This window comes from Pelobates fuscus, chromosome 5, assembly GCF_036172605.1.
Source record: "Pelobates fuscus isolate aPelFus1 chromosome 5, aPelFus1.pri, whole genome shotgun sequence".
In the NCBI taxonomy this organism is placed as follows: Eukaryota; Metazoa; Chordata; class Amphibia; order Anura; family Pelobatidae; genus Pelobates; species Pelobates fuscus.
The window spans coordinates 19,565,717-19,584,256 of NC_086321.1; the positions used below are offsets into that span (position 1 = coordinate 19,565,717).

At 38.9% G+C, this 18,540-nt stretch overlaps 1 protein-coding gene across 1 annotated transcript in view; it reads left to right on the forward strand.

The window, feature by feature from the left end:
* TMEM232 (transmembrane protein 232) overlaps positions 1-18,540 on the forward strand; it is a 131,482-nt gene that overhangs the window by 23,734 nt on the left and 89,208 nt on the right. The window contains exon 8 of the mRNA XM_063456373.1: positions 13,965-14,088. Within this exon, the coding sequence (XP_063312443.1) occupies positions 13,965-14,088 (124 nt within the window). The remainder of the gene's footprint in view (positions 1-13,964; positions 14,089-18,540) is intronic.

The following is an 18,540-nucleotide window of genomic DNA, read 5'->3' on the forward strand; positions in this document are numbered from 1 at the left end:
TTAGTGAGTGCTCTGGACTCTGTTGTATCAAATGGTGCAGGAGATATATGTGTGTGTGTGTGTTTTATGTCTATCGTATATATAATATACAATATAATATTATGTAGGTAATATAGAGGAGGAGGCCCTTCTTCATCGTTTGTCTCTGTTAATATTCTGTGTCTATAATTGTGAAGCACTGCATAATATATTGCTGCTATATAAATGTGAATAACAAAAACGTAATAATAATAATAAGAGAAACTCCAAATCTATAAACATAACTTCAAACCTTGACTGTTACTGTGGTTTGCCACTAGATGTCACTGCGGCTGAGTGAAAAATTGGAAAACAGTCTGTAAAGTAGGAATACGAAGTGTGGTAACATTGTGAAAATAAAATGATATCATAAAGTAAAAATATAAATGGGAAATAGTAATAAATTAAAACAAAGAATAGCTAAAATGTATATGCACCAGTCACATAGTGAAAAGATGTAATTAAAAAGAGGCGAGCAATGGGAAATGATTGTTAAACATCAACAATTAGAATAGAAAGCATTGCTTATTTTTTTTTAAATGTATCTAACTCGTAATTAACATTAGGCTCCAATGTGCAAAGTTGGTAAATCCATCTGACCTCAATCTTATCCTGTTTTTGATTAATACATTCCCCAGTTAGCGATCACCTTCACTATTCCCACACATTGACAAAAATTATGTAATATGTTGTTTAATTGAAAGTCCCTGCATATCTTCTCACAAGTTACCAGTGGGGTACCTCAGGGATTGGTACTTGGACCCATTTTCTTCAATATTTTTATTAGTGATTTTGCGAAGGTCTTGATGGTAAACTATGTCTTTTTCTGATGATACAAAGATTTGTAACAGGGTTGATGTTTTAGGAGAGATTAGCCAAATGGCAAATGATTTAGGTCAGAGCTGTGGCAACTGACATTTAATGTGGATAAGTGCAAGATAATGCATCTTGGACGTAAAAACCCAAGGGCAGAGTACAGAATATTTGATAGAGTCCTAACCTCAACATCTGAGGAAAGGGATTTAGGGGTGATTATTTCTGATGACTTAAAGGTAGGCAGACAATGTAATAGAGCAGCAGGAAATGCTAGCAGAATGCTTGGTTGTATAGGGAGAGGTATTAGCAGTAGAAAGAAAGAAGTGATCATGCCATTATACAGAACACTGGTGAGACCTCACTTGGAGTATTGTACGCAGTACTGGAGACCGTATCTTCAGAAGGATATTGATATTTAGAGAGAGTTCAGAGAAGGGCTACTAAACTGGTTCATGGATTGCAGGATAAAACTTACCAGGAAAGGTTAAAGGATCTTAACATGTATAGCTTGGAGGAAAGACGAGACAGGGGGGATATGATTGAAGCATTTAAATACATATAGAGAATTAACACAGTAAAAGAGGAGACTGTATTTAAAGGGACTCTCCAGTGCCCCTCTCCCTCCCACCCACATCCCAAGTTGCTGAAGGGGTTAAAACCCCTTCAGTAACTTACTGGAGTCCAGCGCCAATGTCCTTCGGCGCTGGGTCAGGCTCTGCCTACTCTCCTCCCCTGCCGAAGTTAGCCGGCGGGGGAGACCTAATGTGTGGCAATGGCCGCGCACGCGCATTAGACCTTGGATTTTGGTGACGCTGGAGGTCCTCACATAGCGTGAAGACGTCCAGCGTTGTTTGAAACACTTTTTTCGTGTTCTAAGAACACGGAAGTCCCTCTAGTGGCTGTCTGTTAGAGCCACTAGAGGAGGACTTAACCCTGCAAGGAAATTATTGCAGTTTATCCAATGGGAAGAAGTGGTCTGGGTGCCTGGAGTGTCCCTTTAAAAGAAGAAAGCTACCACAACAAGAGGACATAGTCTTAATTAGAGGGACAGAGGTTTAAAAATAATATCAGGAAGTATTACTTTACTGAGAGGGTAGTGGATGCATGGAATAGCCTTCCAGCTGAAGTGGTAGAGGTTAACACAGTGAAGGAGTTTAAGCATGCGTGGGATAGGCATAAGGCTATCCTAACTATAAGATAAGGCCAGGGACTAATGAAAGTATTTAGAAAATTGGGCAGACTAGATGGGCCGAATGGTTTTTATCTGCCGTCACATTCTATGTTTCTATGTTACTAACATATTGTTTGTTTTGTTTGTTTTTTAATTGCAGGGGCACCCTAACTAATAAATGAATGTGGTTTTATTTTAAATAGTTGCTTCTCTGGAAACTACACCGTTGAATAAAACAATGTAAAATCATCTATAATATGTGCTAACTTTAAATTTATATAAAGTATTTTTCTAATGGCATCACAATGCAGTTCTGTCAAGACACAGCCAGGGCACATTTTGCAAATGAGGAGAAGAAATAGAAACATTGTTTAATTTCTCCTCTCTGTCTGCTTTCTCATTGTTGACTGCCAAATGCAAAGAGCAGACCTCATAACTAAGGTTGGCAGTGAACTAAGATGTTGCAGGATAAAGAAGTGTGGATTTCTATATTTACCATATTTGTCAGAATATAGGACACAGATTTTTACCCCAAGACCCCCCAAAAAACTGCCTGCAACCTCTGTGTGAAGAAAATTTCCCTTTTGTTTCATTAGTAAATAGAAAGGGAGGGGAACAGCGCTACAGTACTGATCACAAGGGGGGATAGAGCTGCACACCTGAAAGGAAGGGTAACCCTCAAACCCTTCAAAGAATGGAGAGAACAAAAGACAACAAATACAGGGTGCGCTAAATAAAATAAAGGGAGATGAAAAAGTCTTTAGGTACAATGTGGACCTTGAGTGAGTGTTCTTAGGTTCTTTCTTTGGGATCTCAGTAGTCGAATATGGAATACAAAAGCAGAGAGGGGAGACCAATAGTGCAAAACCGTAATGCGGAAAGGATCACGAACAACACAGACGTGGAGAAGTGCCAACTTACAATTTAAAGAGCTAAGCCCAGCTCTAGGTAAAACAGCATACTTAGTATTTAGTATTTAGTATTTAGTACTTAGTATTTAGTACTCCCCACATGTAGGATATTGCTGGACAATTGGAGGTGTCTTCACAAGATTCTTTACACAATCCCAGACAGACGTCAGCATATAAAATATATAAAAGATGGAAAAACCCAATGGTGCAATAACTTTGGTAATACTGCAACAACAGACAACACTGAGGTCCTAAGAGTGCCAACTTACAATTTAAAGAGCTATGACCAGCTCTGAGTAAAACAGCATACAGTGGTATTTTAACTCCCCACGTGTAGGATATTCCTCTAATGATGCTTGCAGTGCCGGTCTTATGAAAATAAAATCACAAGAGAGGGCCCATAGTGTTTTCCATATATAAAATGACAGTGGAATAAAAAAGAAGAAACGTACTTACAGTGTTCAGAGCAGCCACACTGCTCTATGAACCAAGCGTGGGTGGAATAATCCCCACCAGGGATTTCTTTTGAAGTACTGGATCTTGTTTAAAAAAAATCAGCCAGGATAAAACAGCAACATATAAAGTAAATGTACTAACCAAAGATAAGTGGTAGTCACAAAATACTTTAATTAAAAACAAAGTAAAAATACACAACGCGTTTCGCCAAACAGTAGGCTTTTTCAAGCTACACGGACCTCAGTGTTGTCTGTTGTTGCAGTATTACCAAAGTTATTGCACCATTGGGTTTTTCCATCTTTTATATATTTTATATGCTGACGTCTGTCTGGGATTGTGTAAAGAATCTTGTGAAGACACCTCCAATTGTCCAGCAATATCCTACATGTGGGGAGTACTAAATACCACTGTATGCTGTTTTACCTAGAGCTGGGCTTAGCTCTTTAATTTGTAAGTTGGCACTTCTCCACGTCTGTGTTGTTCGTAATCCTTTCCGCATTACGGTTTTGCACTATTGGTCTCCCCTCTCTGCTTTTGTATTCCATATTCGACTACTGATATCCCAAAGAAAGAACCTAAGAACACTCACTCAAGGTCCACATTGTACCTAAAGACTTTTTCATCTCCCTTTATTTTATTTAGCGCACCCTGTATTTGTTGTCTTTTGTTTCATTACCTTTGATTTTCCTAGTTGAGTAGATAAAACTACTGAACACCAACCACCCCCCCAGCTCATTAACTACAAAGCAGACCGCAAATTAAGTGCTCTCTCTGTGTGGACGCTGTTTGTATACCCGAACGCGGCGGCCATCTTGTCGCACAAAAGAGGCAGCGGGACTTGGTTGTCGAGTGTCTGGAACTAAAATCGGACGGTCAACTTCGCGAACGCCTGCTTCCATTCACCGATCAGCCAGGAGAGTGCTATTCGGTAGGTTTGTTCCCACGAACTAGGGGAACAAACGCTACCCATGAGCCAGGGCAACCGTCAGTGGATTTGTTCGGTTTTTAGACTTTTCAAAATAGACCCGACCGCACATCCTAATTTCATGGAACTATTTCTGGGCAGGAGTCTTGTGTGCGGTCGCTCAAATTAAGACTTCCATGGAACTACCGAACCCCTGAACCGATCTGGGTGTTTTTTGAATATCTAGTTGTGGAAGGCACTATTGTATTATAATACATATGATTTTTGAATATGTTGGTCCCCCAGATCAGGGCTATCAGGGGATATGACTTTTGTAGGGTTTCCATGGAGTTTGGGGTACTTTCTGGGTTTTGTGGAAATTTGTTTTTTGTGTTTAGAGATAATTGAGTTTAGTATAGTGCTTGACTCAATTATCTCCCAAGTACAGGGGAATGATTATAATTCTGTTGTACCCTTCATCTAGTTTAGGCTGATGTTTGGGTATCCGTCTGGTTTGCTTGATGAATATACTTGGATGCTGTACTTCGTCTGGAGAACGCTCGAATCAACACCCGAACTGCGAGCAATAATCACTCAGCCTCTAGAAGTTCAGGAGGAAACAGACGAACGGGTATCTGCAATACCATCATTCGTTACAATCTGTTCTGAAGGTCACACAGTTACCAGCAGGATGAGTCCTTAATGTCCGCGTGACTTGCTGAAAGTTGGTGCACAGAGCTCCCCTCTTCCACCAGTCACTCTGTTATGCATGCAAACTGCTGTAGAGTAACTCCTTTATCCTTTATCTGGTCTGATAGATTACTTTACCATAGTCTGCAAGGCCACACTACCAAAGGCGTTCTGAACCACAAGGGGGGGTTTGGGGGAAATGTGGGGGTGACACAAGAGCCACCAAGGAGGGGTGCAAGAGATACAATGGTGAAAGAGACACAGGGGATGAGACACAATGTGGTGCAAAGGACACCAAAGTGGGGATAAGATACAATATAGTTAAATTATATTATATTCCTAAAAATACAGTCATTTTATTTTTAACCTCATGAATGCATATTTGTTAAATATAGTGGATTAGTAAACATTATTTTAAAAAAAATTATAATGACAGTCTACCTTTAAGTTAATTTTAAAATTTGAGATCCTGGTTATTAACAAAGTGCTTCCAACCATCACATGTGTTGAAAACAAACGAGGCTTTGGAGGAAGTGATAGGTCTTCTTGGTCCCATTTAAAAATTGAGACTAAAAGATGTTTGAAACTAGGGGCTTTTGAGTTGCTAATTATTGTTCTGTTTTGCAAAATGGTTTTTAAAACCAAGTCACCTTTCACAACGTGCGAGTGTTTCTTGCTGATCTTGCTTGAAGGCAGTTTCTTCTTCCTCTTTATCCTTCATAATCTTTTGCATTCTCGAGGTTTCTTCTCTGGGGATATTATCTACTTGTTTCAGAGCTGCATTAGAACTTATTTTTGCAGCCCTTATTTTCAAATAGCTTTCCTGTTTCTATTATTTGAGTGTAACACACGACTGCTTCAGAAGATATGCATTTAAACCTCCTGGATGGTCAACAGGGAATATTATTTAATCATGTTCTTTTATGGTGTCTTATAGCCGGAATAAAACTTTTGCAATTCACAAGCTTCCTATAGGTCTTAGTATGGATTTTATTTTATATAGTATAAACTTCAAGGTGTAAAAAATATATTCTTTCTTTAGGATGACTAAAATAAAACATTGTTATAAAGTTTAACATAAAAAAAGGTTTTAAAATGTTTCTGTTCCCTGGTCCAAGATTCCCTGGTGAAGATTCAGTCATTTATATACTTCCACCATTGGATCAGATTGATTATAAACAAATTAATTAGTCTTCTGCTTAACCCATAAAAAAGATCAAAAATCATAGTTAGGTGCAAATTTAGTTCCCTTGATGGTACCTTCCATCTGTAACTAAGACGGTGACATAATGTAAAGGCTACACATGCAATCGAAGCATATTTCTGTTCTTGAAATTAGGCTTCTAATAACTCAAACCACTCAAATTTAGTAGGTTTCAATAACTGTATATAATAGAGCTGGAAAACACTTGTGTTATCCCTTAACCAATTCATTTGAACCATCTCATCCCATGGGGTGACACACATAAATAAGCACAACAAATAAACATTTAGTTAGATTTTTTGCCCAATAATGCATGAGATGTCAGCACAGTTCCAATGGCCAGGAATGAACTATATCAATTAGCTGCAACGCCACACAATTCTCTAATCTCTGTCATTTGTGCTACCATTTTAAGCCTGACCAAGTGCGGTTCAAGCATATAATCTACAAATTAGACATACGGTATATTTTATTAAAAACAAAAAATTAGACCTAGGTTAATGTGTTGTGGCACGTGGGATTTCGATACGATGAGGTTATCATGCCAACGGTGTATCATCTTAATAAACGGTATTTAAATAATGTCTTAACTTTCAGTGTCTTATCTAACATTTACTTACTGGGGTATTCACTTAAGTGAGAATTCAGAGTGAATTTAAAATTTAAGGCCAAAGAAGTCAAACTTCATCGCTGACTTAGAGAATCTTTTCATTTTAACGTTTACCTGCAATTTAAAATTCACTTTGAATTCTCACTGTTAGTGGAAGTATGTCTTGGAAATGTTCTGCAAAGTACAGTCTGTACCATCTTTTTTTGGCTCTAATTTGGTGCTCTAACTTTGTTATGCTACCATATTCGTATTCTGTTCTATTTTGCTTTTATCAAAACTGACTTTGCATAAATCATTCATCATGTAAAGGGAAACTGTTACTTCTCTGGAATTTACACAATTGAATACAACATTAAAACTCACATTTGACTTGTTTTAACCTTTTTTTTTCATTAGATGCTCCATTTTATTTTACATTTATTTTATATATTTATAAAATTACATCATATTTCAGTTCAGACAAGGCAAAGCCAGGACAAAAGTTGCAAATGAAAAGTTGCTGCAGATGCCATGTCTGGGGGAGCAGAAGGGCCTCCTGTGGAAAGTCTTTTCAGCTCTCCCTTGGTAGCCAAATTATAGGCATAACGTTTGTACCAAATACTTGACTGTGAAATGAGTGAGAGAATTTTTTTTTTTTTATCCCAAACGATACATTTGCAGGCAAAATTCAGTGCATGGAGACACTGAACTTTCCTTATAGAAATGCATTGATTCAATTCATCTCTATGAGGAGATGCTGATTGGCTAGGGCTGTATTTGGCTTTTGCAGGCTCTGTCCCTGATCTGCCTCCTTGACAAGCTTAGCTAACCCAATGCTTTCCTTTGAGAAAGCATTATGATTGGCTCAGATCAGCACTTCCGATGATGTCAGCCAAGATCAGGGACAGAGCCAGTGCAGCAGCAGACTGGAAAAAAGTAAGATTTTACTATATTTAGGAGGTGTGGAGGGGCAGAAGGACTAGATGGTGTTTTTAACACTATAGGGTCAGGAATACATGTTTGTGTTCCTGACCCTACAGTGTTCCTTTAAGTTACGTGAATCAATAAGTAAAACATGCACTTACAATCACTAATTCCTCAACTCAGTGTGTACAATACACTAACACAGCCGAACAGCTTGTTCTCGATTGTTTTTGCTAGCTATAACCTGCACATGGTGTGGTTCACCAACATAACATGCTCTTGTTGGGGGGAGTGGGGTGGGGGTAAGCCATAGGAAAGTTTCAAATGATGTGATCTGACACAGAGCTGGCCCTAGACTGAATTGACTATCAGGAAAGGCTGTTTTTAAACCTCTGATTTTCGAGAACGCTAGACATTTCTCTATAGATTAAATTTCAGCAGTACATATTTATGCTACTGTTGATTCAATATTAGGACTGATGCACTTGGCATTGTGGTATCCCTTCTCCCTGTTTGTAATATGTTTAAAGGAACCTATTTCACATCTACTACCCTACATGACAACTCTCTTCAGTCCAGAGCTACACATTGTGACTTTCGCGTGGCCTCTTTGTCTCTCCGTGCTCCTGTTTTATTCTAATACTGACCATTGGTTCACATGTTTCACTGTACTTTTCAGTGGTATGGGTCTCCTTTAATTCGTCTCCGACTTTCCAACATAAATCCTGCTGCTCAGCAGTAACTGTCCATATGCCGAGTTTCATTTTCTTTAGTTCTGTTTCTGGCCGTACTTCCTGTTCCGGGACAGAAGTAGATGCTTTTCTTTTACATTCAGTATCATGTCTCACACTAGTAAGATTCGTGCAACTGCAAGACAGATTTCAATGAATGCAGCAATAGGTAGTGCACTAAGCTGTTATTAAGCGTCAGAACGAGTGATGTCTCAGACAAGATTTTCCTTCTTTCTTTCTTTCTTTCTATTTATTTATTTTTTCCTTTCATTTAAGTGGCAGTTACTTCAATTCACACACAGCTCTTGCTGAGACACTTTGACTTCCTACAGAATGTTTCTGCTGACAATTCTTGAATGTTCTTTCTGTAAACCAATTATCTGACCTCTTGCCTGAAGATTGTCTTGTGAAGTTTCAGACAGTGTCAAACTAGCACTGTGTTTCAAGCAAGACCCATCATATACCCCCCCCAAACATAACGTTCTTCGTACTAAAACTGTGCCTCCACTTTCCCATCCAGCTTCATTTATACTCAAGTCACATCTGTCTCCTCTTCTCGAAAGCTTGGTCTGCTTCTTTATTTATTTTTTACCAGACAGATTTCTACTCATTTGTCTTCATAGCAGTTAAAGTTCCTACTTTTCTCATTATAGGCAAAGCAGTTCATTGTGTGTTGGATGAATACAGAAATAGGGGACTCCAGATGTCTTAATACCAGAATCAAACAGCATCTATAGGTGTAGATGACATTTGTTTTGCCAATATTAAATATACAATTTCTCCACTGAAACATAAAACGAGAGAGCGAGAATGTGTGTGTGTGTGTGTGTATGGGATGTGGTTTGTGTTTAGTGAATGCAGTGTGTGTAGAGGATGATGCACAATATCTGTTTATTTATTTGCAAAATACAATACAATCGGGCATGCCAAAAATACAGCTGATAATTTAGACCAATAGGGAGTGCCCATACAATGTTTACTCTTATTGTTAATGCATGCATCGGATGGGAGTAGACTCCCTATTCACAAAATTTTACCATTACATAATATCTGCATAATTACATGATATACACAGTTAGCAGTACGGACACACCAAAACAGTGACTTGGCAGGTCTGTGGGAGTCAGTTATCCTGGGTTAATATTTGGGTCTCACAGATATGTTACATTTGTAACGGTGTTGTCATGGCCACAAGCAACGATGATGTTTTAATATTTGCAACTATAATTAACAACGTTTGACGTGGTTTTCCCGTCTTAGCTTTAACTCAGCACTTAAGCAGGAAAACACATATCCTGCAAGGGAGACTTTGTCTCCGCAGTCTATCCATACATTGCTCTAATAAACAGAAGTCTCTTCTTTTTTTCGATGGTCATAACCTGCTTTATGAGCTATGCTGGTTTATACACAACCAGTGAATCGACCATATTGTGTTTGCAAGTATAGCACCTTTTTTGGTCTTTAATTCTTTGAAGAAAAAAAAGCGAGACTTAAAACAAATGATCCTTACTTTTTACCTAAACTCAGGTCCTCAGTGACAAGTCCCAAGTGATGTAATGCGCAGTATATGATAATAAGTATATGACAAACAGAAAGACGTGCGTAGGACCTTTTATACCCAAGATAAAACACTGCATTTGTGTTTTAAAAGTGTGCAGCTGCATTTTGTCGTTTAGTGGAAGTGCGAGAAAAGGGAGCGGATCCAAAGACTTATTTATTTGAAACACTGCACATCCAGAGATATTGACGATTCTGTACATGAATTAAGTGTAGGAACTGAGGGTGGACCCAAGCCCAGATGAGCTCAGGGGCACCAGGAAAGATTCTATGAGTCTACTCTTTATGGACTAAAATAAAAAAACACCTTTATTGTAGGGTATAAATTCCCCAGAAAAGTAAAGGAAACTTATAAATAATGCTAACACATCTAATAAATTGTATTGAGGGAGGTAGTAATGTATACAACTGAGAAAGGAGTGAGCAATTAAATCTTACACAGTCCAATACTTGAAACCATATAATCAGGGGTTTCTTTAAGTATCCATGTAGTCTGTGTAGGAGATAGACAACATTCACTGCTTGTAGAGGACTAAAAGCCCTTGAAAGAGATAAGGAAAAATAGTATCTCTTATGAGTAGAGCTATTAACTTAGTCAATTGTAGGATTGATACAGTTAGACATTGAAGCCTTAAACTTAGTTTCAATTATATCCAGGACTTGCAAGTCTTATGTGATATATTGCTATTACCTCTAATTACTGAGCTTCACCAAAGTGCCTAAGATGAGCTGTCTATGTAAGGGGTTAAATGCCCCAAATTGCTTAGTATATTGCTTTACAAAAAAATAGTAAGCTTGTGCAGAGGTTTAGAACTTGGAATCTCTCCAAGAGCTTCTGTAGCATAGCCTTAAGAAACTGATATTCACGCTATTGCTCCTGTTGAAGAGTTACTAAGCTTCACCAGAGTGCCTAAGATGAGCTGTCCATATAAGGGGCTAAATGTCCCAAATTGCTTAGTATATTGCTTTGCAAACACTGGAAAGCTTGTGCAGAAGTTTAGGACTTATAGTCTCTCCAAAAGATTCTGTAGCATAGCCTTAAGAAACAAATATTCACGCTATTGCTCCTGTTGAGGAGTTACTAAATTAGAACATCACGGCCATTAGCTTTGAGAAGCACCAAATTGCTCTAATCTGATATAAACATCAGTCTCCTATGTTCTCATCTACCTCCCCCCACCTAGTGAACACACAAAAAGTGCTTGCGCACGTTTCGGCGCTATGCAAGCGCCTTTTTCAAAGGTAAATGTGACACTGCCGCCGGCTCGTTTTTATATCTCTTTACTTTTGTCCGATAACCAATCACAGGGCGCATCTATTTGGATTCTCGTGCGCCAGAATTAGGATGGACGGTCTATGCGTCATAGCTCCGCCCATCCACGTCATTGGGGGCGTGTGCAGATGCTGCCGCCCATGTGATACTGGTTTTGTCATGACCAAAAAAGGTATGAGATTACGAAACGTCCTTGTTGCACATGGTACACCTATCCTGAAGAACAATTCAGGACACAGTTTCAATCCCAGAAATGTGGAGGGCATATGCATATATCCTAATTACATACATGTCCATAGCACTATTTATTCATATCTTAAAGGCACAGTATATTCCAGGGAACAAATAAGGACAGTCACATACTTGTTGTCCCTAAGGATATGATATTATATGTGTTATTAATTGGATGCAATATGACCAGGGGGCGATTAAGCTATTAAGGGTACAGTCAATTACAGGATTTATAGAAAACTACAGTTATTAATTTATTGCCAGAGATATAGTGTAACATACATATCAAAAGCATAAAGGGTAGTTATTGCCATAAGGAGAGATATTTAATTTTATTTTAAAGAAGGAGTGTATAGAGGTAACAGAGAATACCAGCATATATACTAATGCTTTAAATAATTCTGTTATCCTCATATCTATCTATCCTTATCTTGTTATAAAAACATCTCTATCATATGTGGTCTGAATATGATGTACAAAATGACGGTGTACGCTTAATGTAGATCCCCATTAGGCTCATATACTTCCCTGCTGTATGATAGGGAGTGTAATTAATGTGCTAGAATAGTGTCACAATGTGAGTAAGCTTATGTTAAGTATTATAACCCTATTGTATCTTTGGTGTTAAATCAAACTTCGCCACGAGTAAACAAACTCTTTATACATATATACATATTTACAATTATGGATTTCCTAAGGTCACTCAACTAATGAAGGGAGTGAATGTAAACCCCTCGTTGAGTCCTTTGGGTGATAGGGTGTCCAGTTTGTGGATCCAGTAGCATTCCCTTCTTTTGAGGGCCTGGTCCAGATCACTACCTCTCCTACCCATCTGGATCTTCTCGATGCCCGCAAATTTGATGCAGCGGGGTGTGTCCATATGTTGAGACCTAACGTGTCTGGCCACTGGGGTGTCCCTACTTGATGTCACTGAATGGACGTGTTCCATTATTCGTTTCTTGAATGGACGTATGGTTTTTCCAACGTATTTCATGCCACATTTGCATGTTAATAAGTAAACCATTCCAGACGTGTTGCAATTGAAAAACTGTTTTATGGGGATTGTAGTGGTATCAGTCGAATCGGTAATTGTTTTATATCCCTTAGCAGTAAAACCACATGCTACACATCTCCCAAATTGATATGTGCCCTGCACCGTTAACCAGTTCTTGGATGTATGTCTAGATGTGGATAGATGGCTGGGTACTAATATGTCTTTTATATTTCTCCCTCTTCTGGCCGTGACAGACACTCTAGAGGGGATGATATCCCTTAGGTGTGGGTCTTGTGTCAAGAGTGGCCAGAATCGACATAAGATCTTTTTTGCTTCCTCCCAGCCTGCATCATAGTTGGCTATACATCTAATTTGTTTATCTGTATCAGTTTTATTGTTTTGCAAAAGGGTTTCATGGTCACTATCCAGTGCCCTTTGGTAGGCTTGTTTCAGGCATCTTATAGGGTACCCTCTTTCTCTGAATCTTTCTCTTAATACCCTGGCTTTTATCTTGAAATCCTCCTTGATGAGCAATTTCTTCTTAGCCTAAGGTACTGTCCAACTGGGATACCTCTTTTCAGAGGGATAGGATGATAGCTCTCCCATCTAAGCATATTGTTTGTTGAAGTGGGTTTACGGAAGAGGGTAGTGTTGATCTTCGAGGATTCGATTAAGGCTATGCTACAGAATCTCTTGGAGAGATTACAAGTTCTAAACCTCTGCACAAGCTTACTATTTTTTTGTAAAGCAATATACTAAGCAATTTGGGGCATTTAACCCCTTACATAGACAGCTCATCTTAGGCACTTTGGTGAAGCTCAGTAATTAGAGGTAATAGCAATATATCACATAAGACTTGCAAGTCCTGGATATAATTGAAACTAAGTTTAAGGCTTCAATGTCTAACTGTATCAATCCTACAATTGACTAAGTTAATTGACTAAGTTAATTGACTAAGTTGACTAAGTGCAGAAGAGCAGCGGCACAAGCTTCATCCGGTGCTGGAGTCAGCATGAGTAAACATTTTTTTTTTAGGTTTTATTGAAAAGTTAGAGTAGAGACCGTCACCATAGTGCCCAGTAGGGAATATTACTCCAGAAAGGTCCCCCGCCCCCTCAAAAGGATTATAGTAACCCTTTAATAAATAGTTTTAAAAGTGACAGTTTAAGGCGCAGGGCCCTTTTTCACTCATCCGTAATACTGAAGTGTTGTTGAAAAGTATCAGAGTGGTGGGATTGCGATTGCTTCAACATTGGTAATGATGGGTTAGCAGTCTTTAATGTGTCAATAAATACCAGATATGAGATTGTAATATTCCCTTTTGACAGAAGCATGTTTGTCTTTTGAAGTCTGAAGCGTGCATTTGGAAATATCTTTCAAACTATTGCAGCATTTAGAACCCTACCCCAACTGTCAAATCCATGCCATCTCTAATTTCATGGTTGCTTTTTATAATCTACAATTCAAGCAATTTCCATTCTTTGTTCATTTGCAGGTTGGACTCTCTTGTAGGTTTGCTTATATTGGGAGAAGCTGCAAAACGAGAAATATTGTGCTTAAAAGCTTTGATGGAACTGGCAAAAGACCTTACTTCATACTGTAATCGTCTTCCTGAACAGGTAACATTGATTTCATTTACCATATTAAAATACATGTCACATTTGAATTTCTTGTCCTGTTTTCTTTTACCTTTCAAATTATTGTTGTTTGGATGTAGGAACTGCATAACCTCATGGGCTTTACTTCCTAGGAGCTCGATTCGAATTTCAACAAACAAAATGGGGATAAAGCATAAAATCGAAAGAATAAAACATACAATAATATTGTAATTTCACTTTAACAAAGAAAGTACTAATGACTTTATTGCACTCACTAGATAGATGCAAAGTGTACAGCCTAAGGGTGCCTCCTCCTATGTCCTGGGGGGATAGTTGACCTAGTTTTCTTCAGATATCTTTTTTCTTTTCTTTTTTTAGCAAAGAAAGGCTCAAGTGGGATTTAACAACTAAATAAAAAACTTGAGAATAATTATTTCATGTATTTAAAAGTAAACATAAACTTAAACATAAACTTCACGCATTTTGTCTTGTGAAAGCGACTTCTTCGACGACCATCACCATGTCTAAAAAATAAGCCAAACGACAAACAATAACTAAGTTCCCACTTAAATGGGTCCATTACATCTGTGTCCATATTCATTCATGCATTATAGGTCCAGTGAGTGTGTGCACTTGTTCCACCTGCGCCTTAGATTTATCTTGCTTACTTACAACATAATCATCACACCTGCCCTCCTCTGGCTGACTTCAATCATCCCTAACTTCCTAGGCCACGTGTGTCTTTCAAGACGTGTTCCATCTTGCACCATGTGTCCATTCCATGGGCTGATACACCATTTTACAAAGTTAAGTCACTTAGAAACAAAGTATTCTCCATCATGAAGCAGTGAGATGTGCAAGCATAGAGAATAACAACCAGCTTAAATACATTATAAATTAACATCGTTGCTATAATAACTTGACTTGTACATGGCAGAATATGGCAATCCCATGTCAGGATACCAACCAAATTAGGAGCTATCTGCTAAACAGCTGAAAGATCAAAATTAAGAAAAGCCCTTTTCCTAATCTTGGTCTTTCAGCTGTTTGTAAATAAAGGTTTAAATCCTCCTTCATGCCCGACTGTGTACTAAAACAGCAAGCAGCCAGTGACTGTTCAATGCCATAAACGACTCGCTATTGCTGGCCTTTCACTACAAGAATAAAGGGGGTTACCTGGCAAAGATGGGGTTTTAGTCTCACCTTCATCTCCACCTGTGGCCATCACGTGGAGGCTATTAAATAAAATGAATGGGGTAGACATGGTTTCCCCTCCAGACCTTTCCCATTGGTAGTGGGTTGAGTCTCTAAATACACTAACTTGGCGGAGCTATGTCTACCCCCAGGACCACCATTGGTGGCAGGCGGGGTCTGACTATAAAATATACTAGAGGGAAGACATAGTATTGTGGCTGACACTCCTCAAAAAATACCCTACCCCTTACCCTAATATTAGTGATGGAAGCTCAATAGACGAAATTACTGCTGGGGAAAAAAAAATTATACTTCTTAAAAAAAGCCTTAGATGTAGCTGCCACATCCCTACAACCACATTTAAGCTAAGTGTCTTTGCATTACACCAATAGTGATGTTAGTTTGGGGGAAAAAAAAGATCTTCTGTACTTGGCACTATTAGAATGTTGGCTTTTTCTGCTTTGTAACATTATTGAATTCTGACGTCAGCCTGAGGATGGGAGAAAACGCATTAAAGTTTAAGCATGGAATGCCAAATAACTTTCTATTTATGAATGAGATGAACCTCCACCAAACAGAACCCTTACGTTACACAGCCATTATATTTAAGCAACATATGTATATGTCTAGTAGATAATTATAGTATAGAAGTAATACAACAGATAACTGATCTTTAAGCTTGTCAGTATATTTCTTACTGTCAATATTTTTAGTTGCTCAAGCAGATTGTCAGAATAATCTGCTTAAAAACCTGAAAAAAGACTTGTGCTATTATTCGTTGCTACTATCCACTGAGCATTACTCATCACTGACACTAATGGTATTTGCCAACATAAGTGCAGAGTCTCCCAACTCGGTGAGGAAGCTTGACATATGCAGCAACAAACAGTTGCAAACATCACCATCTTACATCCCCCCCTTGGCACAACCCGGGAGTGTGGAGACAATAATACTGTTTAACCCCTTAAGGACACATGACGGAAATATTCCGTCATGATTCCCTTTTATTCCAGAAGTTGTGAACTCAGAAGTCCATAAGCTTCCAAGCCCAGTAATAGACAGACAAGAGATTCACTCCATCCCTGGCCCACAAGAGTTTGAGCCACACTCTTTGTGACTAGGGGTCCCTAGACCCTAGGCCTAGGCTGAGACTCATCCTATTCCCTTCCTCCATGATACAAATTTCCCTACCTCTTCCCTCAATCTAATATGTATTAAAGGAGGCTCAGTAACCAATGAAAAAATAAAATAAAAATAGAAATAGCATTTCATACTTATCTGGCTTAATTCTTCTCTCTTCAGCTATAAAATACGGGGATAATAAATATTATAACACACCACTAGTGATGTACCGAACTGTTCGCCGGCGAACATAGCGTGTTCGCGTTCGCCGCCGCGGGCGAATACATGGGCGGTTCGATCCGCCCCCTATTCGTCATCATTGAGCAAACTTTGACCCTGTGCCTCACGGTCAGCAGACACATTCCAGCAAATCAGCAGCAGACCCTCCCTTCCACACCCTACCACCTCCCTCCCAGCATCCATTTTAGATTCATTCTGAAGCTGCATGCTTAGTGAGAGGAGGGAAAGGGTAGCTGCTGCTGATTAGATAGGGAAATTGATAGCTAGGCTAGGGTATTCAGTGTCCACTACAGTCCTGAAGGACTCATCTGATCTCTGCTGTAAGAACAGCACCCCAAAAAGCCCTTTTTAGGGCTAGAACATCAGGCTGCTTTTTTTCTTTCTGTGTAATGTAATTGCAGTTGCCTGCCTGCCAGCTTCTGTGTCAGGCTCAGTGGATACTGTGCCTGACACAGAAGTGTAATTTGCCACTCATATCTGGTGTCTCTATAGCGTGCATTTAAAACCAATTTTTTTTCACTGTAATAGATTGAAGAGCATTTAGTTGTCTGCCAGCTTCTGTGTCAGGCTCAGTGGATACTGTGCCCATTTGCCCAGTGCCACCACTCATATCTGGTGTCTCTATAGCGTGCATTTAAAACAAAAAAACTTTTTTCACTGTAATAGATTGAAGAGCAGTTAGTTGTCTGCCATCTTCTGTGTCAGGCTCAGTGGATACTGTGCCCATTTGCCCAGTGCCACTACTCATATCTGGTGTGACTATAGCGTGCCTTTAAAAACAAAAAAAGTGTTTCACTGTAAGCTAATAGCAGTGTCACTTCTGAAGAAGCCTTTAACAGGTGAAACGCGTAAAGTGGATTTTGAAAAAGACTTTTTATATAGTACTTTTTTATCTTATTCATTTATTTTGGTATAATAAATTTAACCTTTGTTTATTTATACCTGGATTTTATACTTTACTTCCTGGTTACCATCCTGCTCCTTGGTGGGGACTGTACCACCTACGCTACAATAACTAGAGCAAGTGTGAGTACGATACTTTTATTATTTTATATAATTATTTCATCAGTACTATCTGCACTATTTGGATTTCCTGTCTCTCTACATATTATTCCACCCGAGACGACTGAGATAGCTACTGCTCCACATATATCATCAGACGGGGATTGTTCCGTCGACGCGCACTAACGGTAGAGCTCCTAGGTAGCTCTGGGAAATGTGAGTGAAAATTATTTAAATTATTCATTCACATACTCATACTTGATATACTATACCATTATTTTGTATGTTCTCTCCCCTTTTTTTGAGGTCATATTGTATAGAGACCACTTCCATCAGTGTGTACGTATATTATTTATATATTTGTATATCTCTCTGTATTTAAGGCGCGGTTTCCTAACTTCCTTTTTTTGTACACGTCACTCTCTTACAAGGTTGGGGTTCCTTGTATTGGTTACTGCTGCCTGCTTTCTACTGTATAGCGAGCGCCTAATTCACCCACTTTTTGTACATCAGTGGATACTGTGCCCATTTGCCCAGTGCCACCACTCATATCTGGTGTGACTATAGCGTGCCTTTAAAAACAAAAAAAGGGTTTCACTGTAAGCTAATTGCAGTTGCCTGCCTGCCAGCTTCTGTGTCAGGCTCAGTGGATACTGTGCCCATTTGCCCAGTGCCACCACTCATATCTGGTGTGACTATAGCGTGCCTTTAAAAACAAAAAAAAGGGTTTCACTGTAAGCTAATAGCAGTTAGTTGTCTGCAAGCATCTGGTTGTCAGGCCTTCAGCGTGTGCTCTGCCAACCTCAGCAAGTGTAATTTGCCACTCATATCTGGTGTCTGTATAGCGTGCTTTTACAAAGAAAAAAAGTTTTTCAGTGTAAGCTAATAGCAGTCAGTGTCCTTAAAGCGGGTGTC